Source organism: Mesitornis unicolor, unplaced genomic scaffold (genome assembly GCF_000695765.1).
Source record: "Mesitornis unicolor isolate BGI_N332 unplaced genomic scaffold, ASM69576v1 scaffold40228, whole genome shotgun sequence".
Taxonomy (NCBI): Eukaryota; Metazoa; Chordata; class Aves; order Mesitornithiformes; family Mesitornithidae; genus Mesitornis; species Mesitornis unicolor.
The window spans coordinates 1-18,402 of record NW_010203237.1 but is presented as its reverse complement, the minus strand read 5'-3'; the positions used below and the strand labels follow the sequence as shown (position 1 = coordinate 18,402).

At 44.3% G+C, this 18,402-nt stretch overlaps 1 protein-coding gene across 1 annotated transcript; it reads right to left on the bottom strand.

The window, feature by feature from the left end:
- Window positions 1-1,787: 1,787 nt before the first annotated feature.
- On the bottom strand, window positions 1,788-18,135 carry CTC1 (CTS telomere maintenance complex component 1). The gene is made up of 23 exons (XM_010190639.1): window positions 18,094-18,135; window positions 15,686-15,937; window positions 14,328-14,524; window positions 12,582-12,726; window positions 11,896-12,198; window positions 11,590-11,718; window positions 11,033-11,259; window positions 9,425-9,587; window positions 9,139-9,339; window positions 8,794-8,920; window positions 8,482-8,596; window positions 7,681-8,140; window positions 7,220-7,309; window positions 6,794-6,937; window positions 6,440-6,510; window positions 5,549-5,658; window positions 5,050-5,215; window positions 4,715-4,798; window positions 4,471-4,630; window positions 3,940-4,004; window positions 3,514-3,676; window positions 3,246-3,372; window positions 1,788-2,047 (listed from the first exon to the last, which is right to left on the bottom strand). The coding sequence occupies exons 1-23, from the start codon at window positions 18,133-18,135 to the stop codon at window positions 1,869-1,871; spliced, it is 3,720 nt and encodes a 1,239-aa protein (XP_010188941.1). The 3' UTR covers window positions 1,788-1,868.
- Window positions 18,136-18,402: the final 267 nt, after the last annotated feature.

The following is an 18,402-nucleotide window of genomic DNA, read 5'->3' as shown; positions in this document are numbered from 1 at the left end:
ATTCCCCCCAAACAGATTTGATTCATCTGTCCCATGTCTTGTGATTCTCTGAATGTTAATCTATGAAGTCTTCTCAGAAGACTATAATCAAACTCCCCTTCCGAAAAAGATGTTGTGAATGGCAAAACACTGATGGTTTAGAAAATAACCAACAGGCTTGGAATATGTGTTAGGTCTTCACCCTGGCAAAGGCAAACGGTGCATGTACAGACCTATGAGGACAGATGATTGCATTTGTAATGTGAAATAAAAGAGAAACAGGTGAGTAGTAAGTGTGGCAGCAGAGAGAAGGCTAACATACCTAATGAGGAGGAAGAAGACAGGGACACTAATAAGTTACTAGTGGAAAGTTCAAATTCAGAAGTAAACACAGTTATTACACACAGATAACTGTAGAGACAAATTTGCCCTTTTTGTTTTTAAGTCTTTGTTATCTGGCACTTCCTATCTCTTTCTGTAGCACTGTCTGTGACTACATTACTCATATTACAGGACTACTTTCAGTTGCATTTTAAAGTCACAGTTTGATTTCTTCATTTACATCGCTTACAGTCCAAATTTACTTCAGGCCAAGAGGATTTTTTTTGTTTTTTTTTCTTTTTGTTTGGTTTTGCTTGCTTTTGGGAGGGTATCAGACAAGCTTCAGAAAAACCATCACCATTTTGCAGAAAGCTCCTATAGAAAAAGACTGTCACAACAAAACTTGTGTAGATCTTTGCTTTAAACTGTTTTAGCAGTCTCCTTTAGGATGGAGTCTCAGAACTTCATTGAATGGCAGCATCTGTCAGGTCTTGTGCTGCTTGTGCTTTGGTCTTAGAAGTGGCCAGCAGGCCCTGAGAGGGAAGATAATTTACACATTCTCAATAAACCCACTGCTTGACATTTAATATAAAGCTCAAGCTAAGGTGGAACGGCAGGGGGGAAACACTGAACAAACAAAACCCAGAACAGAGTAGCTGTTCAAACATGCTGTCAGCACTACACACCAAATACGGCAGGGAATTAATTGTATGTGGAATTTACTACCCTGTAGCACAAGGTGAAGAATCTGGATGCTGTTTTGGCAGAAGCAAGTGCAGAACATTTGGTCATCACTGCAAGCAGATGAGAGAGGAACCTCATCAAATGGTGACCTCCCACATGTGTTGGTTAGGTCTGCTGTGCCACCATGCATACTGGCATATGCCACTGCAGTCATCCCCTCCCTAATCAGGAACAGACAGGCATTGAATTTGTATCACAGCTCACTGCCTTCCTCTTGTTACCAGCTCCATCAGGCCACGGTTTAAGCTGCAAAACAATGCTGGTATAGTCCCGTGATTTAGTGCAATTTAGTCTCTAAAGAGTAACTTACTTCCCCCTTCTTTTCTTGGAGGAAGGAAATGCCTTAAAAACATCATTTTAATAACTTCAGTTGGGTTAAGAAGCCCACCCCTTGTGGCAACGGTACAGCTTCACATGAAGACAGTGAATGATCTGCAGAATGCCTGGCTCTAGTTCATAAAACTAAGATCTACGTTCTGCCTCATTCCCCAGATAGCAAGTAAGCCTTAACACTAAAATAGGTACAGTCAGTGTTGTTTAAACTGTATTTCAATAGCTTTATTTAGTAGATACTACCATATAAAATACACACATTGTGTGCCCTAGGGCCAAAGTACTGAACATCTCTCTTCCAAAACACTGCCCAGTATCACTGGTAGCAATGGCTCAGAATGACCATTCAGGAATTCCACAAGCCACAGCAGCTTATTGACTGCACCCTTCTCCCTGTGCATACAGGGCCATGCTCCCACTGGAATGGAGATTAAAAAAAGCTCCCAGTCCCAGTAGGTATTTCCATAATTTCTCTCCCACTGGAAGAGATGTTAAGCAGTGGCTCCTGCTTGGCAGTGACTAGGTATCCTCCTAATCCTCTCGCTGTTCAGATACCTTAAGGCGTCTTGTTCTACTTCCTCCACATTCAGGCACACCAGGCTCAGTTGAGGTCCCACTTGTGACACAAACTCCACTTCACCACACCGAAAATTTCTCAGCTGCAGCAGAGCTGAAGGGGAAAGACACAACTTGTAATGACTCAGAACAGGGCTCCTGCTCTGTTCTAGCACATAGCTGCAGAAGTTGCTGGGGAAGGAAAGGCCTTGCAGCAGCTGCTTGACATCTGCTGCACCTCAAAGGACAACACGATTAATGCATCCAGGATGTAAGCAGATGAATGCATTTGGCCAGCATCCCTCCAACTTGGAGAATGTGGACATTTTACACTGTGAACTATGTGCTGCTCATACAGCTGATCCACTGGGTTTTGTATCTCTTCTTGCTGTCAGCAACCTGTCCTTACAGACAGTGTTACACGATAGCCAAAAGATAACATATTCACAGCAGAGCATCCTCTGGTGAGCTTAGCTAATCAGCCCCTGCAGCAGCTGGACTCGTACTCAAGTGCCAGTGTTAGTGCAAGCAACTAAGAAGAATGTCCTCTTCACACAGCAACTGCATTGCTATGGCAGCATGACCTTAGACATCAGCATCCATCAATTCAAAACTCTTCAGTGCTTTAAACTCTGTGGTCATGGTGAGGATTTCCAGGCCTAGTCTTGACTCTACCTGCTGTCCTGTCTGAAGTCAAAACCCACTTGATTTGAGAGGTCTGCACAGTAACTCTGGCTGGCCAGAATCCCAACCCATTGAAGGGCTGGGAACAAAGAAAGTTTTGTGTGTAAGAGGCACCCCACAGAAATAAACCTATACCTTAATACTGGAGATGGGAGGGCAAAAAGGGGATGCTAATAAAACATGTTTTCTTCCACCACTACTACCACACATGCACATACAACCCCCACCTCCCCTTTACTGACACCTCAGACCAATTACTATCCTGGGTCATTTAGCTGGTATATTTTCCTAGAACTGCATAGAAAATATGAATGGAGAAGCTCCAAGTCATTCACAACAACTACAGGGACAGTTCAGTACTATTTTTCGACTTCTGTGTAAAGTAGAAAATTTAATGTACAATATTGTTGTATATAGTAACTTTTATAATATCATTTCTGTATTTTTGTAACCAGGATTCTGCTAAGACACATCTGAGCTCTACACTACAGAATTCACAATTCCATGGAAATCCACCCAAGATCTTGCTTTGTGGGCAGCAGAGGCAGCTCTCCTTCCCCAGCCTGGTGAGATGGCTCCTCCCGTCCTTCCCACACTAAGTGTTACAAAAGCCAACAGTGTTTGCTTACCAGGCTGCAGAATCTTGGAGGGCTTCCTGTCTAGGCTGAAATCCAGCAAGATAGGGCGACTGATGAGAGAACTCCTACACAGGCTCCTTAGATAGCAAGCAATGACATCCTCAGGTTCCTCTACACACTGAGGAAGGAAAGGGTGTGTTGCCAGTCAATGTGCAGAGGGAGGCAGGGAGCCACTGGAACACCCGCAGCAAAGGGAAAACCAGTCTAGCTGAGGCTCGAGCCCAGCATGCTGCAATCGCTACCAGAATAACCCACTCACCCCCGTGCCAGTAGCTTCCCCATGCTGAATGGACACTCTGCCTCTGCTCTGCACGCAGTTTTGCAGAGCTTCCCATTCAGGAGGGCTCAGGCCCAGCATTGCTCCCACGTGCTGGTTCCTGCACAGCACCAAAGCTTCACCTGTTCCATCCTCCACCAGCACCCTATGGAGAGAGCAGGCAGACTAAGATGCCGAGAGAGGTCAGGACAATGCCCGGCTCCCTCACAAGGGCCACATCCCAGACAATGGATCTCAGTAAAGAGGGAGGGAGGTTTGTTCACATATGGGAAAGACGAGACAACTCCAACTTCTATATCTGCTACTCTGTCCACATCCCATCCTTGATCTGATTTTCCCCTCCTCTCTGTGGTGTAATTAGTTCCCTCCTACCCACCTCTTCCCATACCCAGTCTCTACAGTGCTTACCGTGCACTGGCTTGCCTCACTCCTATGTGTGATGGACATGGTGGGCTGTGTCGGGTGCACCTCCCCTGAAGGAAGAGTAAAGCTACAGCTATGTATGGATGGGTACAAGAGAGAAGGGGAAGGGCCACTGCTCTTTTAACCCTCCCCTAATGAACTATGCAAAGGATTAAAGAACTTCACTGGATTTCCAGTGAGTGTCTTGGGAAGAGTTTGTATGGGGAGAAAAATCACCTGCTGCAAGGTGCTGAACCCCAACAGCAGTGAACATGGGGAAAGCAGAGCATTAATAGGGTAGGATTGTCCCCCTGAATGCTCTCACTTCACTTCCAGTCCTAACTGCCAGCCTTCCTGATATCAGATAGAGACTTCTAATCACTTGTCACTTTGGTCCCTTTCTAATAAATAAGTCCTTTTCAGACACTAGAAAAAGAGGTTTTGGAACTCTTATTTCCTCTACATGTAGCAGAGGATGTGTCAGAGTAGAAAATCTGCAAGGCTCCTCACAAATTATCACTGTGGAAGCTTGAATACCTCTTTGAAGATGCTGCTGCAAAGTGAGCAAACCCACTGCAGGGACAGAGTCAGTACACAGGACAAGTGGCATAAAATCCGTGCCTGGGACAGGTGTTGCAGGTGAGGTTGGAGGTTGGATAGAAACACTAGTGAGGGGGATGAGGCTTCTCCTGCAGGACTAAAAGAAATAGGAATGTGAGAAGCTTGGGAAATAGAAACCTTTCTTGGGATGCTGTAAGGTGGGAAGACACCCTGGACTTACCCTGACGAAGGCAGGTGAGGAGGTGGCAGAGATACGATGCTCACACAGCTGGAGGCAATGTATGTGCAATAAACATTATGAAATCTGCAATATGAAAGAGTAGATGTCAGAAAGAGCTCACAGAAACCAAACTGCTCAGTTTTCTTGGCATGGCTGGGCTGGCCTTCATCTGTAACATGGTAGGAAAATCACTCATAGCAAGGGACTGGGAGACATAAAGGTATGGACAAAGGAGAAGGAAAGTCCGCATGAGAGGACAGAGTAAGAGATGGTTTCAAAGACAGTAAGAGAAGTCAGAGCTGCAGCCTAGATCAGGGCTCTAAAGACAGGGGTACCTGGAGATTTTGCGTTCCAAGTTCTGGAAGAGGATCTTGGCTCCAGGTAGCAAACCCCGGAGATGCTGCACATAGGTGGCAGAAATGTAAACATCCACCACAGCAGGGGAGCCTGGAGCAACTGAGACACTGAGCTTCACGCTGTGATCACAGGCCAGCAGACTCCCTGAGAAGGCACAGGACCACACACACGCTGAGCTCATGCACAGGTAGCACAGTCTGTCACCGAGCTGGACCTGCTAGAGGTGCTTTTCCTCCCACCACAATGAGGCTATCACTTCCACCTCACAAATTTTCTAGGTACAGTATTCCCATTCCCATCCCCCACACTCATGCAGTGTGCAGTTTCCCAGCCCTCTGACATGCAAGGGGACGCAACATCCCGCCATACTTCTACTGTTCTCAGATACAGGAGGAGCACAGTTAGCCAAGGGCACTGACTCTCTGAAACAAAGAAGCAAGAATCAATCTGTGGTTACCTGACATGTACCAACCTTACCTTTCTGCTTCTGAAGGCCGAGAGTCACAGATGGCTTCTCACTCCTGGGAGAGGCACACAAGGTCCTCTCCACTATCTCACCAGAGAAAGAAACAAGGGAACCTGTGAAACTGAGAGCAGACCAGGATTTCTGTCCAGCTTGAAGACAAAGGGAGCAGAAAAAGGCCTGACTTCAAGATTGCCACAAAGGATAGAGTGGAGTGCTGTTGCTTCAGCCTGGTCTCAAAATAATCTGCCCTTGAGCACCTGAGCTACTGGACTGTGAACAGCTTGCTGCAATGTACCCCCCACCCAGGCACAAGAGGCCACTTGCTTTCTGCTTCTTCAGGCTCAGCAGTGAAGAAGAAAAAGGGAAAGGCATTACAGCCTTCCTTTCTCCTTAATTCTTAATTGTTTTTTCTTAACTAGAGGAAGAAGCCAAGCAAATAAAAACCTCAATTAACCGTAAGGCACTGGTGAAAATTTCAGTGTGCATGCGTATCAACCCAGATTAAACATGCTTTGAACAGAAAAGCTTCTAACCCCAGTATTTGAGCAAGTTACACTAAAACAATAAAAACCAACAAAAACCCTCACACATTCAGCCTCATTTTTCCTGCTGTGCCTGTTTCCACATCTGACAGGAATTTAGCAAAGACCTTTGGGACCTACTCAAAAGCTCAAACTTTTTCTGGACACCATTTTGCAGTCTTGTCACCCGCAATCCCTTTAGCTTTGATAAACAGGATGGGGTCAGTCTGGATTACTTGCAGACAGCAAGATTTCCAAATCATACTCCTAGAGTAGATAATTCATTGCTGTTCAATGTAGCACTGTCTCCAGTGAAGATGAATGCAGACTCGTTCCCTAAGACACAATCACATTTAATTTGTGGCAGATCAACCAACATACCTGTTGCTAAGTACTTCTGGAATGGAAGAAATTCTCTGGTCCATGCCTGTTAGCACCGACCTGGCAGCCAGCTAGAAGTGAGGGAGACACGGACTCAGATGGATTGTAGTTTACGGCTATGCCCAGCCAGAGCAGTAAAAACAAGCTCTGCATGCTTAGAGCTACGTCAAGCAACAGATGATTCCTCCCAGATTAATTATGAGGCAGGAAAATGTGAAGCTCAGCAGCAGCCTCTGATGGAGCTTAGAGCAGAATGGTCTCATCAGCAAGACATTCTGTATCATTTTTCTGAGCTACTTCTGGAGAGATCTACAAGTCACCCGTGGAAGCCCAGAGCCATAACACACTGCATACCTGGCACACAGTCAGACGGGAGATCCACGTCTCATGCTGTAAGTGCCAACTATCTTGGACTGGCAGGCACAGGGGGCAGGATGACCTGCTCAGGAACTTTGTTGGCACAGGTGGAAAACAAAGCTTCTCAAACACATCCAAGTCCTGAGAGAAGAGGGATAAGGCAAGACAGAAGACTATTAAAGGACAGATTAAAGCTGTATAGGAAAAAAGGGCCACTGAAGAACAATGGTTTAGAGAGAAAAAAAAATCCACTGAACTCAGAGCTGAGAATTTTAACCAGATACAGAACTGAAGCAGTTCCTTGGCAAGACGTACAGGAATTCCAAGCCTTGGGAAGAGCTTAGTCACCCTCTGACTCCTCGACTCCCACATGCAGTTCAGCAAAGTGTTCAACAAGAAACAGGAAGACAACCTCTCTCTTACCGAACAGTGGGGCACAATGAAGCGATACAGCCCATCCAGGTGCAGAAATGGAAACCATCGTAGAGATTTCCCCATAAAGAGCAGTAGTGCCTGGTGGGGGAGGGGAGGGGGGAGGGAGAGAGAGAAAAGGTGATGAGAAATGTTAGGTAAAAGGTAGGAAATTAAAAACACAGCAAGAAGAGAGCAAGCCCAGCACAGGATGTCTTGCTTGAGAAGCAAGGTTAGCACCATCAAGGGTAAGGGAAGGTGGGTGCATTTACAGGAAGGTGACAGAGGAGATGGAATCCCCTCGGGGAGACACAAAGAAGCTGTTTGCATAAAAATACATCAGTACCCAACACAAAAATCACCTTCCCATTGATTAGGAATCTAGATACTTAATTATCACACAGGTTCCCTGAGAAGCCAGCTCCCAACCTTATCAAACCACTCCCCAGAGCTGGTAAGCTCCCACGGCTTACTTCTTGCCGTGTCATGTCCTCTTCTCCATTACAGCCAGTCTCCTCCAGCTCTGGTAGATTCCCAATTTCTCTGGGATGGCTCCAGAGCCGAGGTCTGCCCAGCCATAGCACTGTGGCTTGGAAACTGCACTTCAGCTCCCGTCCTCCATCTTCTTCTCCGGTTAGTTGGTAATTGCGCAACATAAGCCCCTCTTTCTGGGTAACCAAGAATAGGTGAGATACACAGCTGGTTGTTCTAGTGCTGCTCTGCTCGCCCTGACAGTTCTCATCTCTGCAAGTATCTGGCTTGGGATCCTCCAACTTCAGCATTTTTGCCTCAGGGGTTTCCAGCTCAGCTGTTAAGCTGCTATCATCCTTCTTCCTCAAAGAGGAGCTGTTTCCACTTCTAAGACCTTTCTGGATTTGTCCTTCTGCAGCATGGAGAACCTGAACATCCTCAAAGTAGAACTGCACATAGACACTGAAATGACAAATGGTGGCAGTGAAACTCCCTGCTCCTGACAGGGGGCTGTTTGAAACAAGTGGTTATCTGGGAAAAGCACTTCTGGTGAGCGCCCTGCAGGTATTCAGCAGAAACAGTGGGCAAGGGTTAAGCAGAGGTCAGCTACCAGGCTGGGTGTGTTCTGAATAAAATGGAGGTGGTGGGTCTGTTGCTTATCAGTATAGTATTTCAGTGCTAAAGCAACTGTCCTTTGCTGCTTGTGGGAAAGGAGATCTTTATCAGCAGCTTTACCACAGTCCAAAATAGCTGTTGAACTACAGAGCAATGGTTTTAATTGGGCACTGAGTAAAGGGACTTGCCTGAGTTTTTTCTCCCTCACACGCTCCAGATTTGCCAGCTGCTCCCAGGAGGGAAAATCAGTCTGAAGAAATCTCTCCACTACAAGCTGGTAGTTTTCCACCTGCAAGAGTGATCCTGCAAACACAAAGAAAGTTGCTGAGCTAATAAAAGAGAATACAAAACCAGCAAGCTCAGTTTCCTCATTTTTAAGTCACGAGGCCAGGCAGTGACAGTTCAGCATCTCCATACCAAGTCTCCTCTTCCTTGTTTTGGAGCTGGATGGCAGAACAGCAAAAGTTCAGTACTCTTAAACTTAGCTTAGTGGGACATACCTATGAGAGCTGTATGGGCAAAAGGGCTACCATCCTTATGGGATATCACACAGGGAAGCGTGCTGCTCTTGTCCTGCAGCTGGAGGGAACTGCTCCTGGAGGAGACTCTCAGCACACCCAGTAGTATCTGCAACAGAAAGGAGGCTGCAAGGAACACCAAACACTTCCCATCTTTGAAGGCCATAAATCAAAGCATGCATAGCAGCAGCCCAAATTCAGCCTGTGTTTAACGCACCACACGTGAGAAAAGCAGTTCCATCCCTAAAAGGAGGAACAGGTATGCATCAGACAGGGGAGAACTGGGAACTATCAAGGCACAGACAGTAAAGCAAACAAGGCACTTACCAGTGGGGGCTGGAAACTTGCTGCTGAGAGTGTGCAGTAGGACCAGGCCAGTCTACGATTCAGCTCCTGCATGCCCAGATACTGGGCCTCCAAGGGGGAAAGCAGCTGTGATGGACTGAAGCCTTCCCAGCTCTTCTGTTCTGCCACACGGCAAACTGCAGACAGAGGTGGGGCCTGGCACGGGGGGTTCAAGGTCAAATACTAAGAAAAAAAGAAAGAAAGAATGAACCAGCAGAATTTCTTCCCATCAGACAAACAGGAAACAGCTCACAGAATATTTACTCACCTTCTGCAGGGGACACTGGTGTGTTTTTCCAAGGATTTCATCATAAATATCTCTCGCTTCCTCTCTATGTGGCAGAAGGGGGACAAGGAACTTCTCAGCAGCTCCAGGGTTTCGGTGTATACAGCTATGCAACAGTCGACGGCGCCCAAAGAAACAAGAAAACCTGAAAAAAAATTAGGACAGTTAAAAGCATTAGGAGTCCTTATTTAGTGAGTTTTGCATTTAAGTCAGGGATTCGTCTGGCTCGTTTTGAGTGGAAGTGCCATGTAGGACAAGAGCAAAGGAGAGCACAAAGAGAACATGAAGTGATTACAAAAAGGAACAATGCAGATTTATATCAAGCAAGCAGACAAGGAACAGGGAAACACAGAAATGGACAGGCTGGTAATATCTTGAAACTCAAGTTTCAAGCAAAAAAAAATACCACCCAAACATAATCTCCTTCTAAGTCCCACAAATGGACCTCTGTGCATTTTGGCTAAGCTTGATACGATTAGTCATATTAGGTATACCTGACCTTTTACAGTACACGAAGTATCACAAGACAGAGGCAACCACAGACTGCTTTTGTTCCAGTGTTTTCTTTGCATTGCATTTCTTTCAGAAGTTTAGCTCACTGCTTCTGAATGCCTGGAAGTGATCACACTGCCAGACAAAATACGACTTTATAACAGAAAGTGAACTCAAATAAAAAGAGATAGCAATTAACTCACTGAACAATTTTCAAGCAGTAGCAGGACTTAGCAATCACATTTAAAGAAAGTGAAAAAGCTAGTAAAAACTGAAACTTTTAGCTAGCATCATTCCCGGGACAAAACTGAAGCTGTTTTATTGGAAAGCATGTTAAAAATTCTGTAGTATCAGTAAGGCACAGAAAGACTGAGCATTCTGTAAACTCCTACTTGACTGTCTGAGATATAAAATTATTAGTTTTTAAAGTCCAAGGCAGTAGTTACAGGGATCAACCATAATTATTCCAGAAAAAACACAAATTTTTTCACTAACAGAACACAGAAGTATATTCTGAAACTGGCCCACAGCCACAGTGCAGCTGTCAGGGAGAGCAGAAAGCCTTTTGGAAGACTGAGCGATAACCATGTGTGGGAATATCTGCTACGACAGAGACTCTCAAACAAATGCTCACGCTACTGGCAATACTCAATATCTCAAAGTGATATGCTAAGCAGCTGCTGCTGCTCCTGTGAGCAGCCAGGACACCAGAGCCTTTATGATCTGACTGTAGCAGCAGTTTCCAGCTCCTGTCTCAGTAACCACCTTGATTTGCCAAGCAAACTTCATTGGCAGGCACACATTAGTTGCTTTACTTTTGTCCTGAAATACAGTGCTTCTGTATTTCAGGACAAAACTTCCTAGGCAGGAGTATGTGAGCTCTGAACTGCTACAACTTGCTGAGAGCAGTGGGTTTACTGCACACGCACTTGAAAAACGTACAGGATGTTCTCATAAAAGCAATTGCAAGGTAGAAGCAACTGGACATGATGTGAAATCTAGATGAATGTAGCTTTGTGAACCCTTGGTCTAGAAGATGCCCAGGTAGCCTACAAAACACATTTTTGCATAGCCTGGGTTCAGAAGAACTGTCCTCACCTCTCCTCAAATGTCTCCAGGAGGCTCACCAGCCAGAGGTAGAGTGGCATACCAAGATTGTAGCGGAGGAGCAGCTGTAAGTAGAGATTTCCTGAGGAGGCCAGTGGCTGGTAGGGGGTGCTGAGCCTTGAAAAATTCTTCAGCACAACACTGCTGCTCAGGCAAGCACCAAGTACAATGAAAGGGAAGGATACCAGAGGCTTCTGCAGGAGGTGGACGTCGATGAGCTGAGATACACAGACATACAACTTGAGAGGAGATGGCTAGTGAGCCACCACTTCCCAAAACCATCACCTCACCCTAAACCCTTTGTCACTCTACTGAATTGTCTATAAATCCAATGGGCTTGAGGGCCCTGCTCAGGGAGGAATCAGACTATAATAATTTTGACTCTCATGACCAAGCCTAGACAGTAAGATCCCGAATTTTGTTCCATATATTTGTTGAAAAAATTTTAATGTTCCTGTAGTCTCCTGTTGTCCCACACACTCGTGAGCCATTCCCAGGGCCTGAGTGTTTTCCACTGAATGTTTTATCCCTCATAAGTCTCAACTTACCTCCACACATGCTCCTGGACGGAGCCCACGTGCAGAGTTCAACAACTGCTGGTAAGCAAGGCACAAGCAGACTTTGTCATCCAGTAAATAGAGACCAGCTTGGACATTGAGTATTTTGGTGACAGTTCCCTAAACAGAAAGCAAACAGAAAATTACAGGAGTGTAGAGAGCCCCAGAACATAAAGAGACTCATAGGCCTGAAAAACAGGGAAATAAATTAAATTAATGACAGAAATAAGACCTTGCAGTCGAGGATCTGAAACCCTAGACCACGAGTGGGTGAAGGCTAGCCCTACGAATCCTTACCACATATGAGATGATCTTGGACTCTTTGGTTGATCCTGGCCTCTCCTCTTCAACTCCCAGCTCCAAGGAATCACTGAGCTGCTCAGCAGTCTCAAGGGAAGAAGATGGAGTGGATTCTCCTTGCGAAGCACTGCCCAATGGCTGCTCCCTCACCTGCTCTGCACAGTAGGGCAGAAGGCAGGAAGAAACACCGGTGACAAACATTCTGTGTCCAGATTTCTTCAGGCTGGACAAACTCAGGCCTGTTACTGTGTAACTGTGACCCAATTGGAGGACACGATGCCATACCAGCTGGTTGGGCTTCTAAAGCAGAGAAACCAAAAGCGGTATCAGCATCTCCTGCACTGGAAAAACATCTTCCTGACTCTGATAACCTCACCCAAAAAGTCCTTTGAGAGGACTGCCTCACACTTTTAGCAAAAGGGTGATATCTGCAAGATGTTCAGGGACACTGCAACTCCCTCAGGGAAGGCTATATCACTGCAGGGCAGAGAACTAGGCTTCTAACATACAAAGACTACTGTACGCTGCATGGAATTATTAAAAAAAATAGAATCATTAGTAAAAGAAAGAATAAATAGAATAAATCAAACCAGGAAGTCAAGGACAAGCTTCAAAGAATTAAATCAACTAGCACATAGACAGCTACAGACAGTGAATTTGCCAGCAAAATCCCAAGGACTTACCTGCACCAGCACAGGGACCCAAACAGCTGAGGTGAAGCACTTTAGAAACAGAAAGAAGAACGTCTTGTGGTGAATACAAAAGAGAGGCCCAAGTCTGACCAATTCGCCTGCCACAGTGAGCTTTGATCTTCTCTTGCATGGAATCCTAGAGGGCAATTGAGGAAACAAAGGACATCAGAGATGAAAAAAGAACTTGAAAGTATCTCAAAAGCAAAATAAATATGCAGAATGCACTTTCTGGAAATAAAGGACCCCACAAGGAACATGGACCATCTCTCAGATAAGTTTTCAAGCTGGTATCTGGCAACAAAATTCTTACTTTAACTTTTACATACTAAATCTCCTTCACATTTTAAAAAAACCTTAATATTTGAAGACTGCAGGTTTGTGCTGAACAAATTCATATGTTCCATGACAGCAGCCAGGTTATAAAAGGCTTTACTACAGACAAGAAACTAATTATAGGTGAAAAAGAAAAAAAAGTCACAAGAAATTCTTCAGCAGAAAACAGAACTTGACATCGTAGATCCACAGAATGTGACACTGTGGGAGCTGTAAGCCTTTAAACAAAAGAGGCCTGAAAGCAACAATGGAGTCTTCCTAATAAACTTGGCACAGGGTGAAAGAGCAGCAAAACTGAAAGCAGATGAGAGGACAGAGGTGACATTTCTTTAGTAATTTCAAACTTTCATTTCAAAAAAATGAAAAAAAATAATTTCAAAGAAACAAATGTTTGTCATTTTATTTGTAATTTTCATTTTAACTCCTACTGGATTTGGATATAACCATTCCACTTACTCTAAACACACATTCTTGATTCTAAAACATATAAACAATTAAGTAACTTTACGACTTTTTAAAAAAGAAATACCAGGACATATGCACACACTAGTACCAGTACTGTATTGGTAACATTTTTTAAAAAGAAACACAGAAAAATTGATCAGATATCAGGGAATAGCAGAGGAGCTTTATGTTAAAAGACTGAGAGTGTACATTGAAATACGGAAATGGTTTTCTTGTTTAGAAAGGTCTGGTGAGCTAGATCATACACTTAAGTTTAAACTAAGTTTCTCACAAGCAGATAAACCAAATTAAAACACAAGAAAACTAAAAAGCAACTAAAGCAGCCTGACCAGTGACATTTTATTATTATTAAATTATACAAAGAGTTCTCTACTCAAGAAGACATAACATGATCTAGCAACCTGATCAACTTCAGTAACGTTTGCAATTCCACTGGCCACATTTTCACACACTGTAAGTATTACTTCCACTAAAGACAACAGTTACTCTTATGGGCTGACCTTTAACTGGCACCTTTATCTCAACAATCTGATAAGAACTTGACCAATGGTGTATATTGATCTCATATTAGAATCTAGATTTACTTTCAGTAATACTTTTGGTTCACTGTAGTTTCAAAAACCAGAAAGGAGTTGTGCTAATCAAAAGAGTGAATTTTAGACTCCGTGAAGGTTGAATCATCACTTTGTTCTCACGTCTTTTCTGTAGGATCAAAATACACCTGGAAATAATTAAAATTTGTCTTACTTTATCAAAATACAGAATAAAAACTTTCTGGAAAACAGCTGATTATTGAAAAGTGACTTCTACTTCCACCACTGACCATTAGTTATGCTTCCACCTGTGGCAGAAACAGAATGTAGCTCTTTCTGAGCCAAGTGGTACCTGCCAAACCAGAGCAACAGCACTATGATGGAGTTAGGCATGCAATGTGTTTACCTGGAGGAAAGCAGTGACTTGGCTGGTGCTGGGTAGGTGACTGGTATACTGACAGGTACTTCCTTTGGGGGATTTACTGGCACTGGATCCACCAAGATTTCAACATACCCTGCTGCCCGCCGGTCTGTCTGTGGTATATATGACCAGCTCGGGAAGAGAAACAGGGACTCCAGCCACTCAAGTTCAAAATGCAGGAGCTAAGACAAAAGATAGCAAGATAGAAACTTGAGATGAGTTACAGTATGTTTTCGGATTTTGCATACAAGCTCATGAAAGGAACTTTCTGTATACTGCAGCCTTGTTGATATACGTTTGCACTTTGTTTTGGCATGCATTTTAAATATCTTTCTTCATTGCTTCAGTACTTCTTACCTAGTAAATACAGTTACCAGAAAAGCAGAGCAGAGCAAAGTTGTTAAGCTTTTCCTTTGCATTTAAGTTCAAGGATGCTAACAGAGAAGTTACTCAGTCAGCACCGTGACAACAGTACAGTCAAACATACAATTACTTACAGTGTTCACTACTAATTTGCCCTTGCATGCACATCACAAACTTATGCTCTACTGCTGGGCTTCATTACTAAATGAGAATAGGTGTTTTCTGCCCACTCTCTTGTGTGGCATGGAGAACTTCTGACCTTCCAGATGCACCTGTGAAATAGATTTGCTGAGCTCTACAGCTAGCATTTCCTGGGTTTATAGTCACCCCATCCTGGTGAGGTCACAATTAATTTACTGCAAGGATTAGTTATTTTCAGACTATTTTTCTAAAATTCCCACCTGCTTTCTTTTCCCCTGTGTTTTTTGGTTAGAAGTTCATAATGATGTAACTTTTCCTAGTCTTCACCTCCTTAGAAAGCACAACCTCAGTGCAGTTTCTTCACCACTCTAGGAACTAGCTCTTATCTAGACTCCCCTTGCAATGACCTTCGGAAGGCTTTTAATTCAATGCCATTGTCTCACAAGCTATTATTTCCTGAAAGTATGTCATCAATGCACCACTGAACACCCAGTACAACTCTACAGAAAGTTATTTCTGCTCCACTAGTTGGAATTCAACAGAGGGGAGTGCCATGACCTCCATGTCTTCCAGGCCACCTCGTACTTTTGAGAATTTAACAGAACTGTACATTAGGCTGTCTCCAGGCCAGCACATTCAATATTTGTTCTCCTAGCAATGACAAATTTGACACGTTCTATCCTCTTCCCAGCATCTGAGCTTACTGTTTTCCTGCATGTTACATACATGCGTCATTTCCCTCATTACAGACTTTGGCAGACCATCTGAAGCCCCTGGTGGTCTGCAACATTGCCCCAGAAGTGGGAACAAACACAGAATCCCTCAGACCGAGGACATACCTCACACGGAATTATCCCCGTATTGTCTTTCACATATAGGCAACCATCTACCAACTTTTCGTTGTTCTCTCGCCTTCCATCTGTCAAATAGCCAACCAAGATCAGGTAAGTCCTTGGCAAAGCACTCTGCATGGGTAAAGCACCTTGTCCCTGATGAGCCCATTCTTTAAAGTCATTTGTGCTCCAGGTCAGGTGGCTGCAGCATGGCATGCACTGCTGATGCTGTAGGTCAGAGATGGAGATGAAACTGAAAAAAAAAAAAGGCAAGAATATAAAAGGAGGTAGGAAAAAAAAACAGTCTGCAAAGTTTGGAGATTACAGCCAGGCTTTGTCTACTGCAAGGGTCACTAAGTCAGAAAAACCTTAGCTATTGATGTAGTCTGATGATACCACATGGCAAGTACCAGCTCATTCACTAGCATTTATCAATGATCTCTCTCAGCTCAGTCAACATGTCTGTTCTGCTTGAGCATCCTCTCTGAGAACAAACATCCTTTGCTACTATGGTTATCTGAGCAGGTACACAGAAGGCTTGGGGGGGAAAAAATTGAAATTTAATAAAATAGAATGTGTTTTCATGTTCATGTGGGGGGAAGTGGGAAGGAGAACAGTTATTAATTCAGACATTTTTAGCTTGAATGAGAGACTCTGTGAGAAAACCCCAACAACTGCTCAACACAGTTCACATACCAGTAATGAACACAGGTAAATGCAGACTAATTCCATCACTTGGTGCTAAAATTGCTGAACTATACCAAAAGAAAGGTTGAACTTCTCCATGAAGATTGTGACATTTCTGGAACAATTTCTCTCCTGTGGATATCTTACACAATACAAAGCTGAGAAGCAGCAAGCCAGAAATCTTAGACTGGGCCTTCACCTATAAGAACATAGCCAAGCCAACCCTGAATCCACCTACCTTCCTGGCTTGGGGGAAGAGGGGGAGGAGGAGGAGACGTAACATCAAATCAACCACACATGAAGTCATCTGCAGTTTAGCATCTATCATGCTTAGACTGACCATGGTACAGAATGTTGGAGAACAAGGAAGCATCTTCAGTAAATTCTAAGCTCTTTTAGTGTTTATGTGATCATGGCAGCATTTGTCATTGTTGTTTACATCCTGGCTCTCTATGCTAGAGAATTAATGAAAGTCCTCTGCCCATGCTAACATCAACACTGAAAGAGCGAATACAAACCGGACTCCAGTCAGTTATTTTAGTACTTGTTTCCAGTGAGGTTTGCTGACAATTTCAGGTTGTGAAACTGGAGCTCTATTCACAATACCCACTTGTTCAGAAGCAGGACATAACCAGATTCAGATAGTATGAATTTGAAGAGTTTCACTTGATTACTCAGGTATCAAAGGTTCAAAGCCAGAAGACAGTCTAGACGAGCAATGGGTCTGAATCAGCAATAAATAGTATTTATATTTTAAGAATATTAATCAGAAGAGGTAAATTTATGCAGCTACTTATGTTGTGTATTTGGCAGCAATCTGTACAGGAAGAAGATTAGCTGAAAAATGACATAAGCAAACTGCTCCATCCTCAGAGACAGAGCAGCACCGGGAATAATATCGGTATCTATGATCTACAAGGAGAACATGGTGCTGCTTGTTTTTTCATCACATATGCTGACTGCTTTTTGGGAGAAACCAAAACTACAGCAGTATACTGGATCCTGGTTGTCACATACAGAGAACTAAATGGACTCTTTTCTGGTGCTCCAGAGCTTGATGGTTAGCTGTGGATGCAGTATAGTGCTCATAAACAGACCACTGGCCTCACACAAGACAAATATTGACTATCTTAAACTCTCCTCTATGAGTTCTCCAGAATATAAACCAAAATCTGGTTTAAACAAGGTAAGATAGTCTATAGAAAAAATATGGCTTAGATGAGATCAGTTTAGCTGGTGTGAAAGACGTACTACGGACATTTATAAACTGAGTATTAAATTAAAGACTACAAGTTTCTAATCAATTGCAGTTGACTTTTGTCCCCAAACTAGCTGTACCTGGGGTTTTAATAGACATTCTCCCACCAGAAGTTGGAGCAAGACAGAAACACATCCAGATGAGTCAAACCTTCCAATCAGGATCTTTCTCATCAAGTTACATGTTCTTAATGATATTAAGCTCTCAAAAGCCTTTTAGCAACTAAAATACAGACAATGCTATCCCAGATTCCTCTTTTGTGAGACTGCATGCTGGGAGGCAAACCTCAGCTGGCCAACAGCCTCAGAGACCATGCCCAGGAACAGCCTCCTGAGCAGACCAGCAGGATCCAGCTGGGAAGCTGCCATGCAAACGCTGTGCAGTAGAGCAGCTCACTCTCAGAGTGATACCCTACTTTGGTTACACACTGTACCTACCGCAGACTAGCGGATACGGTGCTTAATCATACCGCAAGAGCGATCAGGGGTGCATCGAAGCCAAGAAAACGCATGCGGTTACCCCTGTTCGACAACATCCCTCCTACACCCAGCATCCGGGGCAGGCCTCGCACATGAACGAGCGGTGCTCGTCTGGCAGCTGCTGCTGCTGCTGCTACAGCCAAGCCCCCGTGAGGTACCCGCTAGCTCCGCTCCACCGGCCCGTGGCTGCAGCCGAGCACTGCACGGTGCAAGGCGTGTGTGTCCCGTCCTCTCATCCCTCCCCGTCCCTTCTCCTCGCCTCGTGTCTTCTCCTCCCCTCTCCGCCCCGCAGTCACCTG